At 46.5% G+C, this 13,034-nt stretch overlaps 1 protein-coding gene across 1 annotated transcript in view; it reads right to left on the bottom strand.

The window, feature by feature from the left end:
* The window catches only part of KDM7A (lysine demethylase 7A), an 83,283-nt gene continuing 76,572 nt past the window's right edge, over window positions 6,324-13,034 (bottom strand). Inside the window, exon 20 of the mRNA XM_003134614.4 lies at window positions 6,324-12,930. Within this exon, the coding sequence (XP_003134662.1) occupies window positions 12,836-12,930 (95 nt within the window). The 3' untranslated portion in view covers window positions 6,324-12,835. The remainder of the gene's footprint in view (window positions 12,931-13,034) is intronic.

Here is a 13,034-nt window from a genome sequence, read left to right as displayed (position 1 = left end):
AACGCACAGGGAGTCTGGAACGGACAGTGGATTCTTATTATTCACGGTAGTCATGTTCTAGAACTTCACCAGGAACAGTGCATTAGTGAATACCAAATCACCGCTCCTAGGAAAAATACAAGGTTAGCTTCCTTTGAGCCACGGGTCACATTTTTAGCAACCAGTCAACGCACGACTTTGCTTTATATGTCTCTGTTTAAAGATACCCCATTTTGATCTCTACTGTTGACTGACTACCACGGAATGCGGCCAAAGGCACTACAACTCACGCCTGAACGAAGCCCCTCTCGCACACTGAGCTGCTCCGTGAGGTGCATCACAGCCTTTGGGCTCTTAGGAACACCAGGCAGACCTTTAGCACGAGGCTTGCAGGGCATTTTAAACAGCGCAATCACCAACAAAAAGCGCGAGGACAAAAAGCATGGCACTAAATAGACCATGAAAAGGACGCTTGTTTCCAGGAGGAGAGTTGCAACAAGAGGCGAGCATCACCGCATCCTGTGTGTGTCCACGAGTGACCAGGAAAGCACCGCACACGTGGGCTGGAGGTTGCAAATAAATGTGACGGCACAGACACATCTGCACATGCAGAAGCTGTGACTCACGAGGGTCCGCTGTAAATACCCCTCCAACTTTGCCTGCCCCCGGCTACCATCCTCCTGCCCATCCAGTCCTGGCTAAGGCCTGCAGGGGAGGGAGGCAGAGGGCAGGAGCAGGGCCCCCAGCCCTCCTGTCTCTCTGTACCTGGATAAAGAGGCTCCAGGAGCCAAGCTTGCAGACAGACACACGGACAGGGCAGGGAGCCATGACATCTGGGTGGAGCGGACACGCCCTGCACTTCGGACCACTTGAACTTCACTGACAGGCAGAGACGGAGGAGGAGGAAGTCGGCACTGGCTAAACGCCGGGCCCAGGATGGCATGTGACCCCTGCGGGGGCTGCAGGACTGTCACAATGATGGCACTCTGCTTGTTTCCTTGGCTATAACACCGGGGCTGACAGCTGCCACCCTGTCTTGTTCCCTTAACCTCCCTAGGGCCCAGCCAGGACCTAATCGTCAATCAACATTTGAGGAAGAATAAAGATAGAAACAGCCTCCATAATCGCACCGCCCAGATGGAACCGTATTCACCCTAGGGCTGAGATGTGGATCCCCACCTTCATCTGGCCTATGGTAACAGGGTCCTCTCAAGGGCTGTGGGCAGGCCAGTGACCCCGTGAAGAGCCCTATTTCTTAGGCACTGGTCACCATAATTGTGAGCAGGGGACTCTAAGCAGATAATGCGATAGTAAGAAAAAAACAATTTGGGGGGGGGGGTCTTTATGGCCGAACCCACGGCATATGGAGGTCCCCAGTCAAACTGGAGTCACAGTTGCCAGCCACAGCCACAACCACAGCCACGTCTGCAACCTATACCACAGCTCACAGCAACACTAGATCCTTAACCCACTGAGCAAAGCCAGGGATCAAACCCTTATCCTCATGGATACTAGTTGGATTTGTTTCCGTTCAATGGGAACTCCTGTTTCTTCTTTTTTTAAACATGGCTTTATAAACTTTACTCTCTGAGAATTATTGTTTGTATATATACGTATCACTGGACCCAGCGGTGTTTTGGGTTGAGTCATGTCCCCACCCCAAATTTGTAGGTTGAAATCCTAACCAACCCCCACGTCAGAATATAATCATATTTTGGAGATAGGGTCTTTAAAGAGTAATTCAATTAAAATGAGTTTATTAGTCTGGGCCCAAATCCACTATGATGATGTCTTTATTTTTTACTTATTTAATTATTGCTTTTTAGAGCTGCACCCACGGCATATGGAGGTTCCCAGGCTAGGGGTTGAATCGGAGCTGCAGCTGCCGGCCTACACCACAGCCACAGCAATGCAGAATCTGAGTCTGCGACCCACACCACAGCTCACGGCAATGCCAGATCCTTAACCCACTGAGCGAGGCCAGGGATCAAACCTGTGTCCTCATGGATGCTAGTTGGGTTCATTACTGCTGGGCCATGACAGGAACTCCAGTATCTTTATAAGAAGCGGAGACCTGGACATAGACGTGTACAGAGGGAGACCGTTTTGAAGAGAAAGAGGGACAAAGTGGCCACTGATAGGTCAAGGAGAGTGCCTGGAGGAGATTCTTCCTCCCTGGCCCTCAGAAGGGACCACTCCTGCCAACACCTTCATCTCAGACTTCTAGTCTCAAGAACTTGGAGAAAATAGACTTCTGTTGTCGAGGCTGCCCAGTCTGTCACACTCTGTTACAGCAGCCCTAGCAAACTCATACCAGCAGCTTGGGCCCAACCAAAGAGAACAGGCACACCTTCCCCCTTGCTGGCAGGAAAAACTCAGAAGCAGCCAGTCTTTGGAGTCTCCAAGCCCTCCCCAACCCACGGTTTGGCCAGAATTCATGTTCATGTCCCCTCCGGCCCCACCCAGCATCATTCTTCTTGATGGAATCACCCAGGCTTTGGGAGAACCACTGCTGGTGGTTGCTGCAGAAGGTTGAAGGCTATATCCTGGGATGAAGTCAGACCTTCTTGGCAGAGGGGTTGGTTTTCCTAAGAGAAATGGAAATTTCGAACAGCAACGGATTTGGGTTGGAGAGTTTCCATTCACCGCTCCAGGCTCACTCTCCACTCTTCTCCAACCTGGACCGTGCTCCTGGTCACTGACCTCTGTGGATGGGGTCGAGAGGTCAGTTACTACAATAACTAGTATTACTGTTGATTGATTCCTGGCTGTCCAGCCTCCTGCAGGCCCCACCCATGAGAGAGGCCCTGGCAGGAGATGAGAGAGAGAGGCCGTATGCTTGTGCCAGACACCACAGGCCCTGCGGGAGGCCCTCCGTACCCAGCTCTCCCTCAGCGACCCAGCAACTTCAGGACAGTTATCGGCTCCTTCCCTCGGACGCAGCCGCTGTGCACCTCGCCCTGCTCCGGGCTCTCCCTCACCCCCGCGCACATTTATACACAGTCCTTTTATTCACCTTGCCAGGTACACAGTTTGAGGGTACCATCGGCACCTTCCACCAAACCTGACGGAGAACGGAGTGAAGAGACCTTTTCCACTGTTTAGGGAAAGTGGGAAAAGGTCTTAAAACAGAGACAAGGCCAGGGAGTGGGGTGTTCCCGAAAACAGGCCATTTTCCTGGGGCTGTGAGGCTGCGATGGACAAATTCAGTGTTAGGACTCTGTGGCTAATAAATGCTGGAGAGGGTGCGGAGCACAGGGAACCCTCTCACACTTGTTAGTGGGAATGTAAACTGGTGTGACCACTATGGAAAAGTTATGGAAGTTCCTCAAAATTAAAAAGAGAACTACTATATGATTCAGCCAACATCCCACTCCTGGGCATCTATCCAGAGAAAGGTAGAATTTGTAAGATACATGCATCCCCCTGCTCACTGAAGCACTGTTCACAATAGCCAAGACATGGGTACAACCGCAATGTCCACTGACAGAGGCGTGGATAAAGGAGATGTGGTACATATATACCGTGGAGTATTACTCAGCCATAAAAAAGAATGAAATCGTGCCAGGTACACAACATGGATGGACCTAGAGATCATCACACTGAGTGACGTAAGTCACAGAAAGACAAATACCATAGGATATCATGTATATGTGGGATGTAGAAAAAATGGTACAAGTGAACTTATTTACAAACCAGAAATAGGCTCACGGACTTTGAAGACAAAGTTATGGCCACCAAAGGGCGAGGGTTGGGGGGAAGGGAAGGACTAAGAGCTTTGGACGGCGCAGTAACACTCTTGTGTATGAAATGGATGGTCAACAGAGACCTGCTCTAGGACGTGGGGAAATCTACTCAACATTCTGGGATAACCCACGTGGAAGGGCCATGTGTAGGTGTCTAACTGAACCACTCTGCCGTATCGCGGACACTGACACAACAGTGTACATCAATCATCCTTCAATAATTTTTTTTTTTAATGTGAAGGGTATTTCTGGGGCTGAGCGTGGGAAGAGCCTGGCAAGGAAGGGCAGGATGCGGAGCTGGGAAGTGAATGAAGACAGGCTGGGGACGGTGGTCGTGGATGCGAAGGGGGCAAGAGCGGGAGAGGAGCCAGGCTCTGGAAGAGGCAGGCAGAGGAGTCGTCTCCTTCTTCTTCCTCACCCGGGCAGACCCGCTCACCAGAGCTGAGGGGCAGAAGGGGGCAGGAGAGGCTTATGTGCGGTGGGGGCGGGGGGGGGGGGGAGGCGGCGCAGTGCGCCGGCGCGTCAGGGCTGGTGGGCGAGCATGTTCTCTGCACCGGGGTCTGTGGCTGGGGGAATGCATGCTCCGTTCGGGTGTCCGAACACGATCACGTGTCCCTTGTTGACAGCCTCTTCCTCACCAGAAGATGCGGTCTGGAAGAGGAACCACTTTCCTTCCCGTGTGCCCAGCCCCGGGGAAAGCACAGACGCAACGCGTCAACTGAGTGACAGCAAACTGCTGTAAAAAAAAAGAAATGTATTTTTGACCCAAAATGGGTGCCTACAAAGAAAGTTTTAGAACAAAATCATTTCTCAAGACCATCTATTAGTGAAAGTATATAGTAATTCAAAATATTAAGGAAGAGAAAAAATTTTAAAAGACAAAAGAGAAAAAAATAGAGAAGTAACATGGCCTCTAGAGTTTTTTTTTTTTTTTTTTGTCTTTTTGTTGTTGTTGTTGTTGTTGTTGTTATTTCTTGGGCCGCTCAAGCGGCATATGGAGGTTCCCGGGCTAGGGGTTGAATCGGAGCTGTAGCCACCGGCCTTCGCCAGAGCCACAGCAACGCGGGATCCGAGCCGCGTCTGCAACCTACACCGCAGCTCATGGCAACGCCAGATCGTTAACCCACTGAGCAAGGGCAGGGACCGAACCCGCAACCTCATGGTTCCTAGTCGGATTCGTTAACCACTGCGCCATGACGGGAACTCCTAGAGGGTTTTTGTTGTTGTTGTTGTTTGTGTTGTTGTTTTGGCCATGCCTGCGGCATGTGGAAGTTCCCAGGGAAGGGATCCAACTGGCACCACAGTAGCAACCCGAGCCACTGCAGTGACAACTCGGGATCATTAACCCCTGTGCCACAAGGGAGCTCCTTAGAGTTGGGCTTTGATTACAATCTTGTTCTAGTTGTTAGCAGGGTGAACCTGGACCCGTTATTCCCCTCTCTGGCCATCTGCAGGATGGGGACCACAGCGCCTTGCTGGTTTGTCCTTACGAAGAAGAAACGAAAACACGCCTCGTATGCAGTGATGGCGCACATGGAATAAAGGGAACGGGGGCTTCTGTTCAAAACCCCATCTGCGCGCTGCACCTGTTTCTCTCCACTCTAGACACCCGCGTCTGGCCCTGGTGAGGCTCGGCTCCCTGCTTGGTGAAAACACAAACTCAGGCTCAGAGTCTGGGGAAAGCGGTCCTGACCCTCGGCGCTTCTTTCTAGCGGAGGAGCCAGCTGAAGGGTAAACGGCCTGCAGGCTTCCTGAGAGAGGATTTTTACAAGAGTCTCAGATGGAGGCTCAATGCGGTGGACAGAAGCGGGCCAGTGGGTAGGAGGAGGGCCGTGAGGCGCTCGGGGGGACTCTCCTGCAAGGCTGCGGAGGTGGTTAAGGCGCGAGCGCTCTGGACCAGCGGTGCTGCTGCAGGCACCGGGCGGCGGAGAAGCAGAGGCCCCTGGCGCTCCTGTTGCCCAGGTCTCTGGGAGGCTGAGCGCGGCTCCTCTGCCCTGACGGCCTGCCCCCCTTCCCAGGCCCCCCTTCCTCCCTCCATCGCTGCCCCCTCAGCTCCTGCCTCCTTGGGCTTCTCTCAACAGCCCAAGGCGAGGCCTCACCACACTCAGATCACCCAGACCCGGCTCTCGCAGCCTCGGGAGCACCGTGTCCAACACGAACTCTTCCTCCTCGGTCAAGCCACCCTTCCGCTCCCAGCTCCACGAGGCAGCCAGGCCCCGGCACCTGGCTCGCCCTCCTCTGCCGCGGAGCACGGGGGCGGGGTGTGCACCCCCGCAGCTCCCGGGACGCTGCAGGTGCTCAGTAATCATCTGGGGGGTGTCCAGGCTGGGGACCACGTGTGCTCCTAAGAGACCCTCTGGAAGGTCACTGAGACGGCCACAGCAGCGGCCTCTTCCCGCCCATCACCCCGCTGGGTTCCTCCCTCTCTTCCAGCAACTGCTTCCCCAGCAACACAGCCAGGAAAGTAATAAGGTACCTGACTTTTCACATTGAAACCTTCAGAACTCGTAAGGAGCATAAGTTTGACACAGTTTTTCACATCTTCAAATAATTCTCCCAAGACCCAATAAGCAGAAAACGGGAACGGAGAGTCAGAAGTGGATATAGAATTCAGATTTTTTTCTTTCAAAGACACAGTTTATACAACTTTCAACATTTATACTTTCAAACAAAATGAGCAAAAAATACACCGAGTGCTAAAAAAAAAAAAATCAAAACAGAAGTAATACAATTTTAATTTCAATATTTTAAAATACAGAAATTGGAAAGTAGGAATACCAAATACAACTTTAAACAAGTCACTTGTTCTCCCCTATAATAACCAATGTAAGCTACTTAAAAACTTACAAATTTAAAACAGAAACAAAATAAATACTGTACACGTTCCCTGCCTGCAGGCAAAAGATGGGAAATACTGTTATGAATTGAAAAAAATGCTCTTAAAGCTTCAGCATCCCACTTCCCAGCCACACCCCCACGCCGTCGTCACACAGTGTGCTTCTGTATTCAAAGGGCACACCTGTGCACACACGCGGACTGCCTATACACACAGACAAGACACTACTCCGCAGACACCCCCAACAAGAAAGGCTAAGTCACCTGGGACCATGGGCATGAAAATCAGCTCAGGAAAGTCAGTCAGGCTAGCAAAACATTACTACAAAACTAGTAAATACCATAGCCAACAACCGTCCCTTTTCAAATTTCACAGACTTTAAAACCCCTAAAACCAATCCTACCCCTCCCGGTCACCACCCTCTTCCCTCCCCCCCGCCCCCCACCCCCAAATCAAACAAACCTGCTGAAGCACTGGCAAAGTTAGACATTTCACAGTAAATGTGAAAAATTCATATTATATAATCTCTTAAAATGAACCTTTTCACCCTCTTTCCACAGCATGAAACTGTTATGGCTTAATTTATATTAAAAGTAGAAAAGTCTTTTGGGAAGGAAACGCAGTCTGCCAAGATCCACGCGCACTTCCTGATCAGTGCTATTTCATACCTAACAACTGCAGACGTGCTTTGCAGTCAGAAGCTGTTTTTGGAAAAACTGAGGTTATAGCTTTTGATTCAGTCTAACCATAAATGTAAGGCCCTTAGTTTGGTTTAGGTTTCTTTTGCAAGATAAAATAACCTTGGGGTTCACTTAGCAAGTTACACCTCAGGTCCCTGACTATAATGTGGAAGTTATACGTATGCTTTGTAAAAAATAAAAGGTGAATCCTATGAATCTTAGAGGGAAGAGATGATTCTAGGCAAGGAATCAACTCCTCATTATATATTACACTTACTGCTGGTAATGGTTACCAACCAAACTCCACCAAAGAAATATAAGAGTATTTCTGAGTTATTTTATTCCTGCAAAATATTATATATTCCAGCACTTATGATCATTGTTTTGGTGAAAAATCTTGGGGGAGGGGGGGAGGATAGTTGACATTTTGAAAAGGAAATGGCCAAAAGAAAACTGGGTGGAGGCAAAGGTTTATGAGTAAGTTCCATGGAGGACTGCTTTCTGAAATAAAGAAAAGTGAATTCAGAATGTCACAGGTCTTGCATAGGTAAACTACTTGGAGGTCATGGGCTACGTAGTAGCCAGGGTTTATTAGTGAAATAGTGCAGAGTAGATAAACTTGTTGGAAGGATCACTGAATACGGTTTTAAAAAGGATTTATCAAAAAAAAAAAAATTAACGTTGCACTTGTTAAGACAAAGCTTTAGGACACTAGAAAGGACAGGAAAGGTGAGAGAGAGCCTCTAAGGGGCAGAATGCAGGCAAATAAGTATTATTCTCCCCTATCCACTAAAGAGGAAAACGATACTATAACAGAATAAAACCACCGTCAATCACGATAAGCTAATTGCTTTGGAAATAGGCATTTGCTTCTTAATGTCCTCAAGGGCAAAAAAAAAAAAAAAAAAAATTATGTAAGGGTTGGGTTATCAAAGATTTGACTTACAGCATGGCATGCACTGAAAAATAAATCGAAACTAAGGGAAGGGTTTTTAGTAAGGCTACAGAGTAATTACAGTCACGTTCAAAGCAATGTCGTGGGTCTGCCGCTCCCTCCCTCTCTTTGCACCTGGCTTCCAGTCAGCACATCAACACCATCCACTACGGGGCGAGCAGAGGCTGCAGTGTCACACAACGGGGGCTGTTGTAGGGAGCAAAGTACCAGAGGTTTAGGATCCACTGTGAGCCCCAGGCGAGTCACGACCCTTGCTGGGTTTCGTGTGCTGTTTTTCCCAAGCTAAAGATCTGATGTGCAACCTTCTCAAACCTGCTTTAGAGGAAGGTCGAGGGCATATGAAAATGACTGGTGATCTTCAGCTTCTCTTTTTGGAAGGAGCAATTAGCTGAACATTTAACGAGAAAGACGAGTTTTTGAAAAAGTTTCAAATTTCCCTTAAGCCCTCGTCTCTTAATACACAGCCCCCAAGAGTTACTCCCGGCAGTGGTATACTGGGCCGTACAGTGATCCGTCAACTCTTTGGGGAGCAGACCTGTCACTACGGAGAGCGTTTTTTTCTTTTGAAGCTGTCCAGCAGTCTCCCTTCCTACACGACTACAGTGGTGTCTCTCTCTACCAATGAGCCATCGCTGGCCAACTCAGAGCTGTTTCTGCTGATCCCTATCTTTCTAATCACCCAATTTTTCCACCCTAGAACCATGGGTTGCTGCTACATCATTTTAATTCCATGATTTATTTTACCTTAGTCTCGCGCCTGAAGAGTATGGAGAATCTGGGGAGCGGTACCCTTTGAGAAAAACCTAAACTTGTCTTTCAGTTACTTCAAATCATCTTAATGAAGATTGAGGATGACCATTCTCACTCTTATCCATAATCTATCCCCTTCCTTTTTACTTGGAGCACTGATTCTGAGGTTAATTCAGCACCTTGTTAGAGGGTCTTCAGATTTTTTAGGTAGCACATTCTGGGTATATATTTGATATGAAGCAAATTTTATGAGTAATGGCGGTTTTCATTTAAAAATGCATATGCATGTGCACTCACTGTCAGCTGCAACTTAAATAATGAAGTGTTAACAGATTAAGGAATGCTTTTTATGTTCTTAACTGCTTTTTGATCCAAATTTACAAATGAGAAAATACTCAGAAAGGATAAGTGACTTACTCAAGGTCAAAGGGCAGAACTTGGACAAATACCTCGTCTTCTGCTCCTTTTCATGCCCCACTATGCCCCCATGATGTCCAACCTTAAACTATTAACTTTTGAAATGTTCTTAAAATTTTGAAGTTAAATTTTTTTGCTTCTCCTTCTACAGTTGTGCAGTACATCTCTGTTGCAACTCATAATTACGTTTTGCTTTTTTGTAAATGAGCCCTCTTTTGCTTAAGTTTGCTCAGAAGTAAAAATAATACTGCTTGCTTCCTGGAGAAGACGTCTTCAAGAGCAGAGACCACAACTTCAACTTTGTATCCCCTCACGGTGCCAAGAAGTGCTGAGCACACAGCAGATGCTTGATAAATAGCTGCTGACTCCACGTGAATAAACACAGTAGAGATCATTAAAAAGGCCATCAGGACTGTGAAAAAAAATAGAGCAGTATTCAATGCTAAGTATTTAAGTAGTGATAGAAATGAGCCTGTCTTCTGAACTTATAAGACGGTTTCGGTCAGAATTTGCAATTCGGTATGCTTTGACAAGTAACCGATGCTCATGAAGTTGCAAGTATTTCGAGGATACTGAACTATTGTAACTGCCAGCTCTGTACAGACTACCTCCTCATGGAGAGCACGATATCATGCGACATTATCAATTACAGTACAGGAGAGCCCCCTCAGCAGAAGTCCCTTATTTGAATCAATATAGGAAAAGTATTACCTATGACTACAATTAAAACTGTACGTTAAAATCACAATTGTTTGACATATTTATCACTAGCTCAAAGTCCCCACTGCTGTCTTCCTAAGTTGCAGGGTCTGTACGGTAGTATTATTTATAAATGAGACTGAGGAAAAGACGAAAGGCTGTCTGTTGCCCGTCGAGTCCAGATGCCGGCAGCAGGTACCTCAAAGTTCAGCCATTTCTGAACTGAATGTTGCATGAGATAAAGGGATGCATCAGAGCCAGTGATTTTATAAGAGGTTTGTCTGGAAACAGTCACTGGATCAGTGACTGAATTTTTACCAATTCTCAAAAAGATTACATGTATTCTGTTTTAGTGGTTATATCGCCTCACTGAAAGTTTTTAAAAGGTAGCCAGTTAAGGGGCTAACACTGCCAAAAAGAAATCCACAGTACCTTCACTTAATTAAAAGCTCCACATACTGGCTACTTAAAATTAGTATTTACCAGCTTAAGTACACAGGGTGGATACTGGCCACAATTTAATTCCCCAAAATAAATTATTTATTTCCATTTTTATAGTGAAAGAAAAAAAGTCAGCTAATTAAAAATACTTAGAGCTGTGAAAAATGTAAAGATAGCAAAAGAACCCAGATCATAATGTAGCTGGAAAAAAAAGAAATTACAATTCCTATTTCTTAAACCAAAGCAAAAATCTGTGTCCTCTAACACGACCATGGTATCTACAGAAAACCAAAACATCACAGTAATATATTGTGGGGGGAAGGTGGGAGAAGCAGGCAAACCCCCGTCTTTGACATCTCGAGATCTGGTGACCAATCAAATGACTGCCTGTACCTCTCTCTTACCTGGTTTCGGCATAGTGTAGACAGAGTTCAGGTAGGCCTATTACAGACATTCGGCACTTGCATGAACATTCTTCTTCCTGACTCCCAGATGAGACCCAGACAGTGGTCCGGTCACCTGGACCAAGAAGGCTAATTCCTAAAGGCATTTCCTACTATACCTTCCATGAAGCCCCGGAATGGAGACAGAGTAGGAAATAAGTTCTCTTTGAAAACGCACATTTGAATGCAACCATCAAAGAGAGTGGTATAGACTTTTTCCCCTAGCTTTTCAGGTGATAACACAGAAGGGAAAGTCCTGCCAAGTAAAAAAAGACAAATCCATGATATGGCCATAGTTCTTCTCCATAAACATACACTTTATCCAATTTGCCCATATTTTCTTTGTAGAAACTTGTAAAATGGCTCTATTGTCAGAACTGGGAATATCTCCACCCCACCCCCAGAAATCACTTGTTTTTATGCCACTGGGAGAAAAAAGGAAAATATAAGCTACTGCAAGCAACTGAAATCTGGCATTCAGCAAAAACTGTGCTCAAAGGCGGTAAAGGACTCCTTAAAGCTCGGCGAGATACTTAACCTCACTATGCACTGGTCAACTTAGGACAGATGGAAGAAACTGCAGAAAGCACCCATTCTACTCCAAATCCATACCTTAAATAATTCTTTAGAATGTTAGGAAGTAAAAAACTAAACGCACGCACCCTCAAATCATCTACTCCAACGTGCCTGCTTCTATACAACTTAGTATAATGTAGTCTTCTTACATTACGGCTTATTACGCAGATCTGAATATGCTAAGTCAAACCAGAGTTCATTATTTTCCAACAACTTAGGTATACAGAATGAAAGCGCCACAAAATGTAACCTCTGCGGCAGGTGTTGCTCCTGCCCTCCAACACCAGCAGCATGGAGGCCCTCTGTCATTACAAACGGGTGTGAAAGACTACACACATGACAATTTTAACCAAACTTATCATACTTTTCCCACAAGTGGGAAAAGAGATTAAAGCTGTACTCTTTGGGACCCAGACAGCATCAGCAAAAATGAAAATGCAGGAAGCCTGTTTTTCTAGTCAGAAGAAAACTGCAATGTCAAACGAAAGGAGAAAGGCGGGGTCGTTCATGTACTTCTTACACATTGGCTACGAAAGTGTTTCCCTGCAAAGAGACGAAGAGTCTTGTCGTGTGGTCACAAGATGCCGGGGAGCGCAGAGGGAAGGTGGGGGTGTAGGCAAGCAACCTGGCTAACAGTATGCACCTCGGATGTTAGCAAAAGCGAAGCTAATAGCTTATAAAAAACACATGAAATATATAAAATAAAATGATTTTCATATACATCTTAATTTAAAATAATTAATGCATCAAATCCCTGTTTAAGACTTTAACCTGAATAGCAAATTTAAGAGTCCAGACTGGTTACTGTTACCGTGGCTCTTCCCCACCTGTAACAACACACACTATCAAAAATAATTTAAAAACCTTCACATTCTTAAATCTAAATTAGTGAGATATTTCTCCAGAAATCTTCCAAATAAATAGCTTTAAAAAAAAGGAAAGAATTTAAAAGTTGTTAACTTTAAAAAAAAAAATCTGTTAAATAAATTATTGATAATTCTTTAGCCTACCACTGAAAATAAATCAAGACACTACCAACAACAAAATGAAATTCAAGCCCTGACGAGAGACCCTTTCCAGTTCAAGGCCTCTTTTTAAGGTTCTACCCTCCTTCTTCCTCTCCCCACCAGGTCCAAAATGGTTATTGCTGAGTGGGTGTGGCACAGTGAAAATGCAGCATCGGGTTCATTTTGTTCTTCAGGCAGTGTTCTCTACTGTACATGCAAACTGCTTGGGTGGGGCGCGGCGAAGCTCCAGGCTCCCGCCCCCGAGCCCGGTCTCCGAAGGGAAGAGTGGCCGCAACCGCAGCTCCGTCACACAAAGAAACGTGCGTGGCCATTTCTGTTCAACTTAAGGATCTTCCCGAGACGCTGTTTGGCCGTTGCCATTCCTTTTTTTGGACGTTTACCTGTCAAATACACCAGCAATGGGGTAAATAACAGTGGCCAGCACTCTCGACAGCACACATCATCGCCGGTACCAGGATCGACCTCCTTCCTCCAAAAAGCCCCT

The sequence above is a fragment of the Sus scrofa genome, chromosome 18 (genome assembly GCF_000003025.6).
Source record: "Sus scrofa isolate TJ Tabasco breed Duroc chromosome 18, Sscrofa11.1, whole genome shotgun sequence".
NCBI classification, from domain to species: Eukaryota; Metazoa; Chordata; class Mammalia; order Artiodactyla; family Suidae; genus Sus; species Sus scrofa.
This window is presented reverse-complemented; position numbering and strand designations above follow the sequence as displayed.